The 14892-nt window shown below is 46.9% G+C and overlaps 1 protein-coding gene across 2 annotated transcripts in view; it reads right to left on the minus strand.

Moving 5' to 3' along the window:
- Nucleotides 1-6617, minus strand: part of PIGG (phosphatidylinositol glycan anchor biosynthesis class G) — a 54235-nt gene extending 47618 nt beyond the window's left edge. For both annotated transcript variants that reach the window (XM_038770171.1, XM_038770170.1), the window contains exons 1-2: nucleotides 6433-6617; nucleotides 1432-1637 (exon numbers count right to left, since the gene is read on the minus strand). In XM_038770171.1, the coding sequence (XP_038626099.1) occupies nucleotides 1432-1637; nucleotides 6433-6586 (360 nt within the window). In that variant the 5' untranslated portion in view covers nucleotides 6587-6617. The remainder of the gene's footprint in view (nucleotides 1-1431; nucleotides 1638-6432) is intronic.
- Between the last annotated feature and the right edge of the window lie 8275 nt (nucleotides 6618-14892).

Raw genomic sequence — 14892 nt, forward strand, 5'->3', positions numbered from 1 at the left:
CAATACCACAGAAACGTTCCCTGCCCCTAATGAGCCCTAGAGTACTTTACAGCCCCAACCTGTTCAGATATAAAAATAAGCACCGTGCTTTTCCCCCTGAATTCCGTTACTGTTACCCAGATGCAAATATGTCCAAATGAGGGTCGAAGCCAAATTTGCTTTTTGGTGAGACTGAAGGGTTGGTTGTGGTATAGTCCCGCATTGTGGACAGGGAATGTGTCTCTTATATTGTCATACTGTACTCTCCTAAGCGCTCAGTACAGCACTCGGCACAGTAAAGCGCTCAATGAATATGACTAACAAATACGACTGACTGCATGGATAAGGCCCGGCTGGCAGGCTCAAAGCCAAAACTCCCACTGATTTGGATGGACTGAAGCAGCCTCGTGTTTCCTACTCTTTGGAAACCCACAGGACTAAGCAGTATGAGAACTAAATGCATATTTAAATGTTCTTCTTTGTTTCCGAATTAACTGCCACAGCAACAGTGTTACTGCTAATGACCACATCACTAAATGAAAAAGGTCAGATTGATCTCAGAAATAAAAATGTGGCATCTTTAGCTACGGTGAACAACTGGCACAACTTGTTCCTGTTATTTCCTAGGGAAACTGGGGAGGGAGAAGTAAGACCCTTGGAGCAATCAAACCATAAACTGGATCATCATCAATAATCGAGAGCAGACTCTCCTAGAGGGGTCACGAAGATCATGAATATCAGCTCGCCACCTCCACTACGGGCAGAGAAAAATCAACAGTAATGGCCAGAAAATTTTCCGACTCAGGCGGTCTCTCAAGGGAGTCTGTGGAATTGCTATCCCTGGTTATTTTTAAGACAAGAAACCTTATAATAACTGTGGCACTTGTTAAGCGCTTACTGTTCTAGTACTGGAGTGGATACAAGTTAATCAGGTTGGATTCAGGCCCTGTCTCTCATGGGACTCCCTACCTAAGTAGGAGGGAGAACCGGTACTGAATCTCCACTTTACAGTTCAGAAACCGGGGCACAGAGAAGTGAAGTGCCTTGCTCAAGACCACCCAGCAAACAAGTGGCAGAAGCGGGATTAGAACTCAGGTCCTCCAACCCCCAGACCTGTGCTTTTTCCACTAGGCCACGCTACTTCTCTTGGATGGGCTGGGTGCAAGAGACAGGATGGAGACGAGCTCTAGAGGGCCCTTATAGCACTATTCTCGACATCTTGCCTGAGTCTCCCAGATTCCAGTTATGGACGTGTGTGATTTTCACCACGTTCCTCTATTGCAAACTTCTATTTGTGATTGACAACTGAGATCTTATTCAGCATGGGAATAGAGAGATTACATTTACATTTCAAACACAGGCCCACTACTAGGGTCCCTCATGACTCTCTGGAGTGTTTATCCACAGAGTCACAGCCAGGGCATGGTCAGCATTTGAAGCCAGAGTATTTACCTTGATTCGAGGCATAGTGACAGTGGGAGGTTTTGCTTCAGCTACAAAACTATGCGATGAGCCTCTTTCTACAAGATGGTTAGTGTAGGGCATGAAACGTGCTCCTTTTGCTCCAAAAACAAAATCATCCCTTAAAGCATCTATCAACAAAATGACTACTTTCCTGAAGAGAGGCGGTGGCAACGTGGTCCAGTTTGAACTTGCTCCTACAACACGATGAAGAGAAAAAGAAAGAAAAAAAACAAGGAACGTAAACTACACCCCGATGCAAATTTTTAACGCTGAACTACCCTTTTTAAACTAATGACTGAGGCCTCCTATGACACTACAGTTTGTCTGTTAACAGCCTGGACCCCATCACTGCTCTTCAGGCCCGAGGCGCAAAAGTAATGAATGACCCAAGCCCTTCGTACATGAGCTGCGTATCTGACCACACATGCAAACTGCACAAAAGGAAATCATCCCTGCCTCCCAGTAGACTTTAGCAAAACCTACTGCTAGAAAATTGGAACTACAAGATTGTATTTTTTTTTCCAAATGGTATTTGTTAAACATTTATTACATGCCAGGCACTGTATTAAACACCGGGGTGGATACAAGCAAATCATGTTGGACACAGTCCCTGTCCCTCATGGGGCTCACGGTCTCAATCCTCATTTTAACTGAGGCACAGAGAAGTGAAGTGACTTACCCAAGGTCACACAGCAGACAAGTGGCAGAGACTGGATTCCCCCACCTACTTTTGAAATCCACCCTTGCCTCCGACTAAAAATGACGGCGCCCATTATTCTCTCCTCCCTGACCATTATCACCATCCTTTCGGTCAATGGCTCCTTCCCCTCCAATTTCACACCTCCTGCACCCGAAAAAACCTTCTTTGGATCCCACTGCACACTCCGGCTCTCTGCCCCATCTCTCCAATGGGTTGCATGCACCCTCTGCCGTCACTTCCTCTCCCCCAAACTCCCTTTGGACCCTCTAACATTCCCATTTCTGCCGTCTTCACTCCACTGAGACGGCTCTCTCCAAGATCACCACCAACATCCTCCTTGCCAAATCTAATGGACATCACCTAATCCTAACCCTCCTCTACCTGCTTACAAGGAAGATCACTCCAATCAGTACTATCGATTCTCCCGGACACACTATCGAGTCTTAGTTTGACCACCACAGTTCTCTCCTGGTTCCCCTCCTCCCTCTCTAGCCACTCTTTTCCAGTCTCATTTTCTTCTTCCTCCAGCCAGGGCTCAGTTCTGGGTCCCTTTCTCCTCTCACTTTAGACCCACTCCCTTGGCAAGCTCACCCACTCCTATGGCTTCGACTACCACCTCTCAGCAGACGACTCCCAAATCTCCCTCTGAACGGGTGTCTCACCGGCACCTCAAGCTCAACGTGTCTGTAACGGAACTCATCTTCCCTCCTCAATCCTGTCCTCCAGCCAACATTCTCATTTCAGTTAACGACCCTACCATCCTCCCTATTTCCGAAACCCACGAACTTGGCATTATCCTTGATTCCTCCCTCTCTTTCAAACCCCATAATCAATCCGTTTCTCCATCAAGTCACCACGCTAAAAATAACTGTGGCATTTTGTTAAACACTTACTATGTGCCTAGTTCTGTACTACGCCCTGGAGTAGATAATCCGGTCAGGCTGAGGCCCTGTCCCACTTGGGACTCATAGTCTAAGTAGGAGAGAGGACAGGTTTTGAATCCCCATTTTAGATGAAGAAACTGAAGCATAGAGCAGTTAAGTGACTTGCCCAAGGTCACAGGGTAGGCAAGTGACAGAGCCAAGATTAGAACCCAGATCCTCGGATTCCCGGGCTGTGCTCTTTCCACTAGGCCACGCTGCTTAACTCATGTCAATTGATGGTATTTATTGAGTACTTACTGTGTGCAGGGCACTGTACTAAACACTTGGCGAAGTACAATACAACTGAGTTGGTAGGCAAGTTTCCTGCCCACAAATAGTGCTTTGCACATAGTAAGCGCTTAATAAATGCTATTAAAAAAAATGAGGAGCAGCATGGCCTAGTGGATGGAGCACGGGCCTGGAAGTCAGAAGGACCTGGATTCTAATACCGGCTCCACCATGTGTCTACTGTATGACCTTGGACAAGTCACTTCACTTCTCTGTGCCTCCAATTCCGTATCTGTAAAATGGGGATTAAGACTGTGAGCCCCACGTGGGATATGGACTGTGTCCAACTTGTTTGTATCTACCCAAGTGCTCAGTACAGTGCCTGGCCCATGGTACGTGTTTAACATATCCTATCCTGTAAGAAAAACAATGAGTTTTGGTCCAGACGGGGGGGGTGGGGGGGAGAACGACACAAATGCCATATGTAGACCCTTATATCCTGGCTTCCCTCCTGCATCGACCTCTTGACTTGTCTCCCTATCTCTCCAGCCCATACTTCACTCCACTGCCCAGATCACTTTTCTAAAACATCGTTCTGCACACATCTTCCCACTCCTCAAAACTCTCCAGTGGTTGCCTGCTTCTCTCCACATCAAGGAGAAACTCCTGACCATTGACTTTAAGGCCCTCTGAGGAGAGTTCACTGTTCCACTACACCACAGATGGTACACTTTGTTCCTCTGAAACCAATTTACTCACTGTGCTTCATCCTTGCCTCTCCCATCACCTTCATGCCCCTCCACACTTCCCTCTTCAAATCCAACTGACCATAACTTTCCCCATTTTCAAATAATATCTTCTCCAATGAGCCTCTCTAATCGCCTAAGGTCAGATCCCCCCAACTGCCACTTCTGCACCACCTAAGCACTTACATACATATCTTAAATATCTCACTACTTAAGAACTAACTCATGTATATAGTTCCTTCTCTTTCTTCCTCCTGTCTAAAGAGTATTTTGTGTCTCCCCCGTTAGATTGTATGTTGTCTGAGGACAGGGAACCACGCCTATTTACCCTAGCGTACTCTCCCAAGCATTTGGGGCAGTGCTCTGCACACAGTAGGCAGTTAATAAATACACCCGAATGATTCAATAGTGGAATTCAAAATGAACTTGTTGAATTGGAGCAATCGGGAAAACCAAAGTTCAAAATAGACAAGTTCATAAATTCGTGCTTATCCTGTTTATTTCACAAAACTGTACACTCCTTGAGGGAAGTTTCCATGACTCAACTTGCTTTTAATGCCTCACAACAAATCTTCAAACACAGCTACTTGCGGGCAGGGAATATGTCTGTTTCTTGTTGGATTGTACTCTCTCAAGTACTTAGTACAGTGCTCTGCATGCAGCAAATGCTCGATAAATATGACTGACTTACTGTTGACTAGCCTTGGCCAGGACTGGAAGTAGCTACCTTGAGGTTGACAGGTTGTCTTAGCTAGAGTGAATAGTCCATGACTTGAGGGAGTGATACCAGACCACTAATCAGCAATGGGACCACTTGAGTATGCTAGAGCCAGAATTAAAGGGGATCGTGGCAGCCACAATTAAGGGGAACACAGATGAAACAGAGGGGTGGGGAGGGTGGGGGGCAGCACAGAGCCACAGTCGGGGAGACCTGTACAGAAGTGGCAGCAAACCCCCTTAACAACCATAACAATGGTATTTGTTAAGTGCTTATTATGTGTCAAGCATTGTTTTAAACACTGGGGTAGATATAAGTTAATCACTTTGGACCTAGTGCCTGTCCCACATGGGACAGGTATCGAATCTCCACTTTGCAGATGAGGAAACTGAGGCACAGAGAAGGTAAGTAACTTGCCTAAGGTCACACAGCAGGCAAGTGGTGGAGCCGGGATTCCAGTTTGGGTCCTCTCACTCCCAGATCCAGGTTCTTTCCACTAGACCACACTGCTTTTCTTCATTTTACAGGCTCCACTTGGGTATTTTAGACATTGAGTACATTCATAACTACAAAAACCAAGCTAACTTTTAAGGGCACCACCCCAATAAGTAACACAATTAGGTCACCTGGGGAATCATAGGCAACTTATACAGCACACGGACTGCAACTTGCTGGTATTCATTAGCATATTTGTTGCCGAATTGTACTTTCCAAGCACTTAGTATGGTGCTCAGCACACAGTAAGCACTCAATAAATTCGATTGAAAAGGCCTGGCCATCAGAAGAACTGGGTTCTAAGCCCGGTTCCGCTACTTGTCTTCTGTGTGGCCTTGGGTGGGTCGCTTATTCTCCCTGTGCCTCAGTTCCCCAATCTATAAAATGTGGACTCAGTACTTGTTCTCCTACTTGAGACTCTGAGCTCCATGTGGGACCGGGATTAACTTGTATCTTACCCCAGCGCTTGACACAAAGTAAGCACCTAAAAAATAAAAAAATAACACTATTATCAGGTTTCACCTGCTGAAGGGAGCCTTTACATGTTTTCTACTGTGTAAAAGCTGCAGGCTCATGGAGCCCCAGATGAATCATCCAGGCAAAAAATATATATATTTTTCTTATGCCAGCTCCATCTCTCGGTATTGGCCTTCAACTGCTACTGAAGTCGTCACGCAGGTTTGTTTCCAGAGAGTTTCTAAGTTTCAAGCGACCGCACAAAGCACACCTTGCCTGGGAACCACGTTGTGCCTATTTACTCGAAAGGCCTACAGACCTCCAAAGGGAAGACGCAAACGAGTAGTCTGGGTTGTAAACCTCTCCCCAGCCCAAGAATTACTTCTCATCCATGAAAACCGGGTCACCGTATTTATTGACGGAGGGGCTCTGGCCAGGTGCTAGGCGGGTGGGGCAGTAGGGTGCTTTAGTCAGGGGGCGGTTTTCCGGGCAGCAGTGTGCTTTGGAGATTCCACAGAGATGGGACGAATGCACTCGGCGTGGGGCTGCCCTTTGGCCCTAGGTCTCTCTTCTGAGCGAAATCGGTGGTGCTGCATGAGCGCTTACTACGTACACAGCCCTGGACTGGGCGGTTGGGCAACGGTCGGGGCCGGGCCACTGCGCGCACCCCCGAGGTGGGGGGTGGGGGGCCGAAACGTTGCAGGGCGGCGGGGCGGACGTTACCTGCCGCGGGCTCCGGCGCAGGGGGATCCACCCCCGGAGTTCTCTTGGACAGAGATCGGACCGGCACCGGGAAGAAGCCCCGGAGGAATACGGCCACACCGACCACCTCAATCACCACACAGCAAGAGGCGAAGACCCCGGCACCCAGCCGCATGCCCGCTTTTCGGCGCGGCGGACGGGAGCCGGGGCTCCGCGCCCTGCCCGGCCTGGGACCACGGGGGTCACTTGGTGGGGGGGGGGAAGGGGACGGACACGGGGGACACTGGAGGGGGGCTCCTCCGCGACCTCACTCCGGCCCACTGGGCGCCCCGGAGGGAATGAAGGCGGGAGGGAGAAGCCCGCAGCCTCACCCCCAACCGCACCCCGCGTGGCGCCAGCTTCCGGCTAGGGCCCCGACCCCGCCTCCGCAATGCGCATGCCCACTCCGCAACCCCCTCCACAGGCGGATTCCAGGCCTCCGGGTTTTGCCAAGGGCCGGAAGAAGGGGGCGGGGCTAGGTCGGGGCCCTTTGGCACTACAACTCCCAGAAGTCCACGCGCCGTCGGCCTAAGGCATCCCTCGGGGCTCCTCGGGAAGCCCACAGGACCTCTGCACGTGGCTGCTGAGTGACGTTGGGCGAGTCACTTCATTCCTCTGGGCCTCAGTTACCTCCTCTGGAAAAGGGGGTTGGAGATAATAATAATAATATAATAATAATAATGATGCCCTTCCCAGACTGAGCCCCTTCTTTCCTCTCCCCCTCGTCCCCCTCTCCATCCCCCCATCTTACCTCCTTCCCTTCCCCACAGCACCTGTATATATGTATATATGGTTGTACATATTTACTACTCTATTTATTTATTTATTTATTTTACTTGTACATTTCTATCCTATTTATTTTATTTTGTTGGTATGTTTGGTTCTGTTCTCTGTCTCCCCCTTTTAGACTGTGAGCCCACTGTTGGGTAGGGACTGTCTCTATGTGTTGCCAATTTGTACTTCCCAAGCGCTTAGTACAGTGCTCTGCACATAGTAAGCGCTCAATAAATACGATTGATTGATTGATGATGCCATTTGGTAAGCGCTTACTACGTGCCCAGCACTGTTCTAAGCGCTGGGGGAGATACAAGGTCATCGAATTGTCCCACCGGGGGCCACGGTCTTCATCCCCAGTTTACAGATGAGGTCACTGAGGCCCAGAGAAGTAATGATGTTGGTATTTGTTAAGCGCTTACTATGTGCAAAGCACTGTTCTAAGCACTGGGGAGGGGGGTAACAAAGTGAACAGGTTGTCCCACGTGGGGCTTACAGGCTTCATCCCCATTTTACAGATGAGGGAACTGAGGCCCAGAGAAGTGAAGTGACTTGCCCAAGGTCACACAGCAGACACATGTGGCGGAGCCGGAATTCAAACCCATGATCTCTGACTCCAAAGCCCGTGCTCTTTCCGCTGAGCCAAGTGAAGTGCCCAAGGTCACAAGGCAGACAAGTTGCGGAGCTGGGATTAGAGATTCATTCATTCAGTCAGTCAGTCGTATTTATTGAGCGTGTACTGTGTACAGAGCACTTGGAAAGTACAATTTGTCAACAGATAGAGAATCCCTACCCAACAATGGGCTCACAGTCTACAAGGGGGGAGACAGCCAACAAAACAAGTAGACAGGCATCAATAGCCTCAAAATAAATAAATAAAATTATAGATCTATACACATCATTAATCAAATAAATAGAATAATGAATATGTACAAAGATACACAAGTGCTGTGGGGTGGGGAGGGAGGGAGTAGGGGCGGAGGGGAGGGGAGGAGGAGGAGCAAAGGAAAAGGGGGGCTCAGTCTTGGAAGGCCTCCTGGAGGAGGTGAGCTCTCAGTAGGGCTTTGAAGGGAGGAAGGGAGATTGTGATTGTGAGCCCCACTTGTGTCCAATCTGCTTCGTATTTAGGGCTTAGTACTGTGCCTGACTCAGTGAGCACTTGGACTGCAAGCTCATTGTAGGCAGGGAACGAGTCTGCTAACTGTTGTATAGTAATAATAATAATGATGGGGGCATGTTCCCCATTCCTCCCCCCCCCAATTTTATCTCCCCTTCTAGACTGTGAGCCCACTGTTGGGTAGGGACTGTCTCTATATGTTGCCAACTTGTACTTCCCAAGCGCTTAGTACAGTGCTCTGCACACAGTAAGCGCTCAATAAATACGATTGATTGATTGATTGATCTCCCTCTCTAAAATAGCCCTCAATCAATCAATCATATCCCATCACCCCTTTCCCCATCCCGTCTCACACTTAAACACTTGTGTATATTTGTACATACTTATTATTCTATTTATTTTATTAACGATACGTATATAGCTATAATTCTATTCATCTATTTTGATGTTATTGTTTTGTCATCCGCCTCCCCCTTCTAGACTGTGAGCTCGTCGTTGGGTAGGGATTGCCTCTGTCTGTTGCCGAACTGTACTTTCCAAGCGCTTAGTACGGTGCTCTGCACACAGTAAGCACTAAATAAATACGATTGAATGAATGAAAAAAAGAGCCCCTCACCATTCAGAGCAACTCAGTTCCTCTTAAAATGAGCACCACTCCTCTCAGATGCTCAGCTTGCTTCCTTGCCCACCCAAAGACTTGTCCCTACTTACTGTATGGTAACATCACCTACAATTGAAGCAAATGACCACATGGGGGCGATTGTACACTTTGAATGGCACTGGCCTACAGCAAGATTTATTCCTGAAATCCTTTAGTGACTCTTCAGGTAGGTCCTGTCTGGAGTTTCCATAGCCTAAGTGGGCAAGCCAAAGGTAGTAGAAGTGGTAAGACAGAGAATGTGTCTACCAACTCTGCTTTATTGTTACATTGTACTCTCTCAAGCGCTTAGTACAGTGCTCTGTAAGCGCTCAATAAATAGGCTGCCCTGGGTCGGTATCCAACCACTTGCTGCGTGTCCACCGTGCGGGCAGGGATGGGAACATCTTGATAATTCTATTTATTTATATTAGTGCCTGTTTACTTGTTCTGATGTGTGTATATATATCCATAATTCTATTTATTTATATTGATACTATTGATGCCTGTTTAGTTGTTTTGATGGCTATCTCCCCCCCTTCTAGAGTGTGAGCCCGTTGTGGGGCTCTTTTTGTTGTTGAATTGTACTTTCCAAGCAGTTAGTACGGTGCTCTGCACACAGTGAGTGCTCAATAAATACGATTGAATGAATGAATGAATTTTGCCCTGGAAAGTCATTTTGGCTGAGGGATTGTGGGAGCAACTATTAAGGGTTTTAGTGAGCTCATTGTGGACAGGAAATATCACTGTTTTTTGTTGTAGTGTACTTTCCCAAGTGCTTAGTATAGTGTTCTGCACATAAGCACTTGATAAATACGATTGAATGAAGGTAGAAAACTTACATAGCTGTTCGGCTTTGGTGATGAGAGTAATGGCACCTATTCTACCTATTCTCCAAAATTCATTACTTCCTCTTTGTTGCTCCTCAGATGCTCCTCTCTTCATCTTTCCTTGTTTTCTTCTTTCTTCCTTTTCCCTTCCTCATTTTTTTTTTGTATCCTAAGCCCTGTTTGGTCTCCTTTTGGTTTCCCCAACTTGTCATAATAATTGCAATATTTGTTAAGCATTCACTATGTGCCAAACACTGTTCTAAACACTGGGATAAGTACAAATCAATCGGGTTGATGCAGTCCCTGTCCCACATAGGGCTTCCCAGTCCAGGTAGGTGGGAGACCAGATATCGAATCCCCATTTTACAGATGGGAAACTGAGGCCCAAGGAAGTTGTGACTTGCCCAAGGTCACACAGGTCCTCTGCATCCCAGACCATGCTCTTTCCACTAGGCCACACCGCTTCTCCTGTTTTATTTTTTGCTTCTCCTTTTCAGTGTCTCCTTTCTTTTCGGGTCTCTTCCCTATCCCATCTTTGTCCTCTTCCTTCCCCACTTTCCAATCTGTTATTTCCCTTTCCCCCATCTCTTTTCCCCCTTCTTTTTCTTTTCTAATGTTTTTCTTTCTCTCTTCTACAGGCCTACACCCTTACCCTGATCTCATAAAGATCCTCTCCATTTGAGCAGAGAAGGGAGATTTGGACTCAGGTCCATTCTTCCCAAAGACTTGAAGGTCTGTGCCACTATCAATCAATAGTATTTATTGAGTACAACATATAAAAGATTCCCTTTTCAGTCTGGATAAAGAAAGAAGAAAGCAGCTATAATGCCCAACTTGGTGCTGGAAATAGATTGCCGAACAACGTTTGGGCCTTGTGATGATGATGATGACGATGATATTTTTTAAATGTTTACTATGTGCCAAGCACTGTACGAGAGCATCAGTTCAGACACAGTCCCTGTCCCACAGGGGCCTCACAGATTCTAAGTAGGAGGGAGAACAGATATTGAATCCCTTTTGGCAGATGAGGAAACTGAGGTCCGGAGAATTGAAGGGACTTGCCCAAGGTCACACAGCTGGCAAGAGGCAGAGCTGCAATTAGAACCCAGATCTTCTGACTCCCAGGTCCCACTAGGCCACGCTGCTTCCCTTACGGTCTACTGTTCTCGAGGTTTTGCCTGAACTTCAGGTAGCCATATCTGTGGGACTGGTCTGAGCCATCTACTCTAGAGAAGCTGTACATCAGTTTGTTTCTTAGACTGAACTCCATCGCAGAATCAAATAGCACGATGAAGTGCAAAACTTGCCCTTCTATGCCTTCAGCTCAGAGTTTAAAGGATTAGTTGTGGCTGAGGAAAGGTGATCTGTAAATGTAATCCTCTCTTCAAATACCCAAACATTTTCCTGTTGTCATGCGTTATGGAGTATAGAAGATTACAGAAAATGTAAAACAAATCTGTCCTTGTCCACCCCAATTTTGGAGAAAAAAAAAGCTCTGGCTGAACTTAATAATGGATTTACTTGCTTGTTTACTTGCTTATTGGACTTTTTAAATTGTGTTCTTCATGATGAAAACACCCCAGGGTCCAAGTACAGAATGTAACAAAAACTTTCAAATAGATAAAAATGGATATTTCAGGAAGCAATCACATATAAAAAAATCAAACAAAAATGCCACTGCCCCAGGAATTATGTCTTGAATGATAGAGTGATAGAAAAGAAATTAAATGGAATATGGAAACTGTCAGCAGGCATGCCCCAGATAATCTTAATTGCTGTGATGAGTCATAAGTAGAGAGGCAATCTCTCTGGTAGTTATTGGAGCTAGGACCATTTAAGACTTGATAAGCAACAGGAAACCTTGAATTGCCCTTGGAAGCCAATGGCAACTAGTTAGGTGTGCTAGAGTACAGCTGCAGAGGACTTGTGGCTCTCCCACTCAGGATTCAAACACAAAACTCTGCTGAAGCTTTTTTTTTAAAATGGTATCTGTTATGCACTTACTATGTGCCAGGCACTGTACTAAGCGCTGGGGTAGATACAAACTAGTCAGGTTCGACACAGTCCATGTCCCATGTGGGGCTCACAGTCTTAATCCCCATTTTACAGATGAGGGAACTGAGGCCCAGAGAAGCAAAGTGACCTGCCCAAGGTCATGCAGCAGACCTGTGGTGGATCCAGGATTAGAACCCAGGTCCTCTGACTCCCTGACCTGTGCTCTGTCCACTAAGCAACACTGCTTCCCAGTTCAGCTTCTGGATAGTCTTCGAGGATGGCTGCAGGAATGGGTCCCAAAGTAAGGGGTGATGGTGATCAGGACCATATCTGAGAGGAGAGTTCATTCATTCAATTATATTTATTGAGCACTTGCTGTGTACAGAGCACTGTACTAAGTTCTTGGGAAAGTACAATACAGTAATAGAGAGAGAGACAATCCCTGTCCACAGCGAGCTCACTGGACAGGGAACGTGTCTGCCATCAATCACTGTTGTATTGTGCTCCTCCAAGCGCTTAGTACAGTGCTCTGCATATAGTAAGCACTCAGTAAAGACGATTGAGCGATTGATTGACTGAATGGAATTCTTTGTTTATGGGGGAGGTGATAACCCAAGGAAATATCCCCAGGTTAACAGTAGAAACAGCGAGGAAAAACGTTAAATGGAGGAAAGGCGGCCCCTGTTACCAATGTGAGTTATTACCTCCCCCATAAACAAAGAGTTCCTTTCTTGGTTCTACCTGCCCACCATCATTATACCTAGAGGACCAGGCCAAAAGGCACAGCCCCGCCGCCGCCAGCTCATTACTGCTTTCCAACAGGGATGGAGGGATTGAGTTGCTTCTCTTCAGTAAGTTTTCAACTTGCCTTTTACTTGTAAATTGGTGCTTTCAAGAACAAAGCAAATCTGAGCAGTTACTATGGTGATGTAGTGTATAAATTGGTCATGAAAGTGTCTTCTTTAATAACACCTGGGATTTGGGGAATTGTCTGTTTTGAGATTTAATGACCTTCGTGTCATTCATCTATATTCATTAGCATAGTCACAGAATTACAATGCTAGTTCTTAGGTAACATCTTCAAACCTTGGCAGACTGTGGCGGGGTTTGGGGGTGGGGGGGATGTGAGGGAGTGGTGGAGGTTCCAAAATGAGGCAGCAGGGAGTCAGGAGAAAGTCCCTGTCTTTTTTTTTTTCTTTTAATGGTATTTATTAAGCTCTTACTATGTGCCAGGCACTGTATTGAGCGCTGGGGTAGATACAAGCCAATCAGGTTGGGCACAGTCCACGTCCCACGTGGGGCTCACAGTCTTAATCCCCATTTTACAGATGAGATAACTGCGGCCAAGAGAAGTTAAGTGACTTAGTATGTGCCAGACACTATATGAAGCCCTGGGGTAGATACAAGCTAATCAGGTTAGGTTGGACACGGGGCTCGCAGACAACCCCCATTTTACAGACGAGCTAACAGACACAGAAAAGTTAAATGACTTACCCAAGGTCACACGGCAGACAAGTGGCAGAGCCGGGGTTAGAATTCAGGTCGTTCTTGGGCCCGTTTGCATGGAAATGAGACTCCTCGTCCTGCCCACTCCTTCCTTCTCCGTTTCCCACTGCTAAAAAGATAGAGCAGTGGTGGGAACAGCAGAAGTAGGAGCCAATGTCAGTGCAGGGCTGGGCAGCAACAGCAGGAGAAGGAGGAGGTAATAATAATAATGATAATAATATTTGTTAAGCACTTACTATATGCCAAGCACTGTTCTAAACACTGGGGAAGATACAAGTTAACTAGGTCAGACACAGTCCTTGTCCCACACAGGCTCACAATCAAAGTAGGAAGGAGAACAGGTATTGAATCCCCTCATTACAGATGAGGTAACTGAGACACAGAGAAGCTAAGTGACTTGCCCAAGGTTACACAGCAGGCACGTGGCAGAGCTAGGATTAGAACCCAGATCCTCTGATTCCCAGGCCCGTGCTCTTTCCACTAAGCCAAGCTGCTCCTTAACATTCAGGCTCAAACTGGGTGCCATTACAATTGCCTCAGGGCTTGGGTTCATCTTGGGGCCATAAGTAAAGCAACAACAACAGAGAAGCGGCAGTCTAGTGGAAAGAGCATAGGCCTGGGAGTCAGAGGACCTGGGTTCTAATTCTGACTCTGCCACTTGTCTGCTGCGTGTCCTTGGGTGAGTGATTCAACTTCTCTGTGCCTCAGTTACCTCATCTGTAAAATGGGGGTTGACCGCGAGCCCCATGAGGGACAAGGACTATGTCCAACTGAACCTGATTAGCTTGTAGCTACCCCAGTGCTTAGTATAGTGTCTGGCACATAATAATAATGATGGTATTTGTTAAGCACTTACTATGTGCAAAGCACTCTTCTAAGTGCTGGGGGATACAAGGTGATCAAGTTGTCCCATGTGGGCTCACAGTCTTAATCCCCATTTTACAGATGAGGTAACTGAGGCACAGAGAAGTGAAGTGACTTGCCTAATGTCACACAGCTAAGTGGCGGAGCCAGGATTAGAACCCATGACCTCTGACTCCCAAGCCCGGGCTCTTTCCACAGAGCCATGCTGCTTCTGGTAAGTGCTTAACAAACGCCATTTAAAAAAAGAAACTAACTCAGAAGCATCTGATCCTGGGGAAGAGCAGTTAGTTTCTGAGGTCAAAGAAGATAGCAGAAGAGAAAAAACCAGCAGGGAACGGGAGAGGCTAACAAGACAGAAGTGACAAGCAGAGAAAAGGGGGAGGAGGCGGAGGTTGAAGAAAGGACAAAAGGGAAGAAAAGAAGCAGATAAACTAAGCCATAGCAAAAGGAGGGTGAAGAGCCAAGGCCATGGCTGTGGGAAAAAGGGAAAGTTGAGGAGAGAAGAGAACGGGTAAAGAGGTCTGACTGAGAAGGGATTCAGAGGGGTTTGGAAGAAGTACAGGCAGGCGGGATCAGGAAAAGGTCCAGAGAACCACTTGGTCCTTCCATGGGATCGGACCCTCCTTGGGAGACACTGCCTGCCTGTAATAAAAATAATAACGATGGCATTTGTTAAGTGTTTACTAAGTGCAAAGCACTGTTCTAAGCGCTGGGAAGGA

The sequence above is a fragment of the Tachyglossus aculeatus genome, chromosome X3, assembly GCF_015852505.1.
Source record: "Tachyglossus aculeatus isolate mTacAcu1 chromosome X3, mTacAcu1.pri, whole genome shotgun sequence".
Classification (NCBI taxonomy): Eukaryota; Metazoa; Chordata; class Mammalia; order Monotremata; family Tachyglossidae; genus Tachyglossus; species Tachyglossus aculeatus.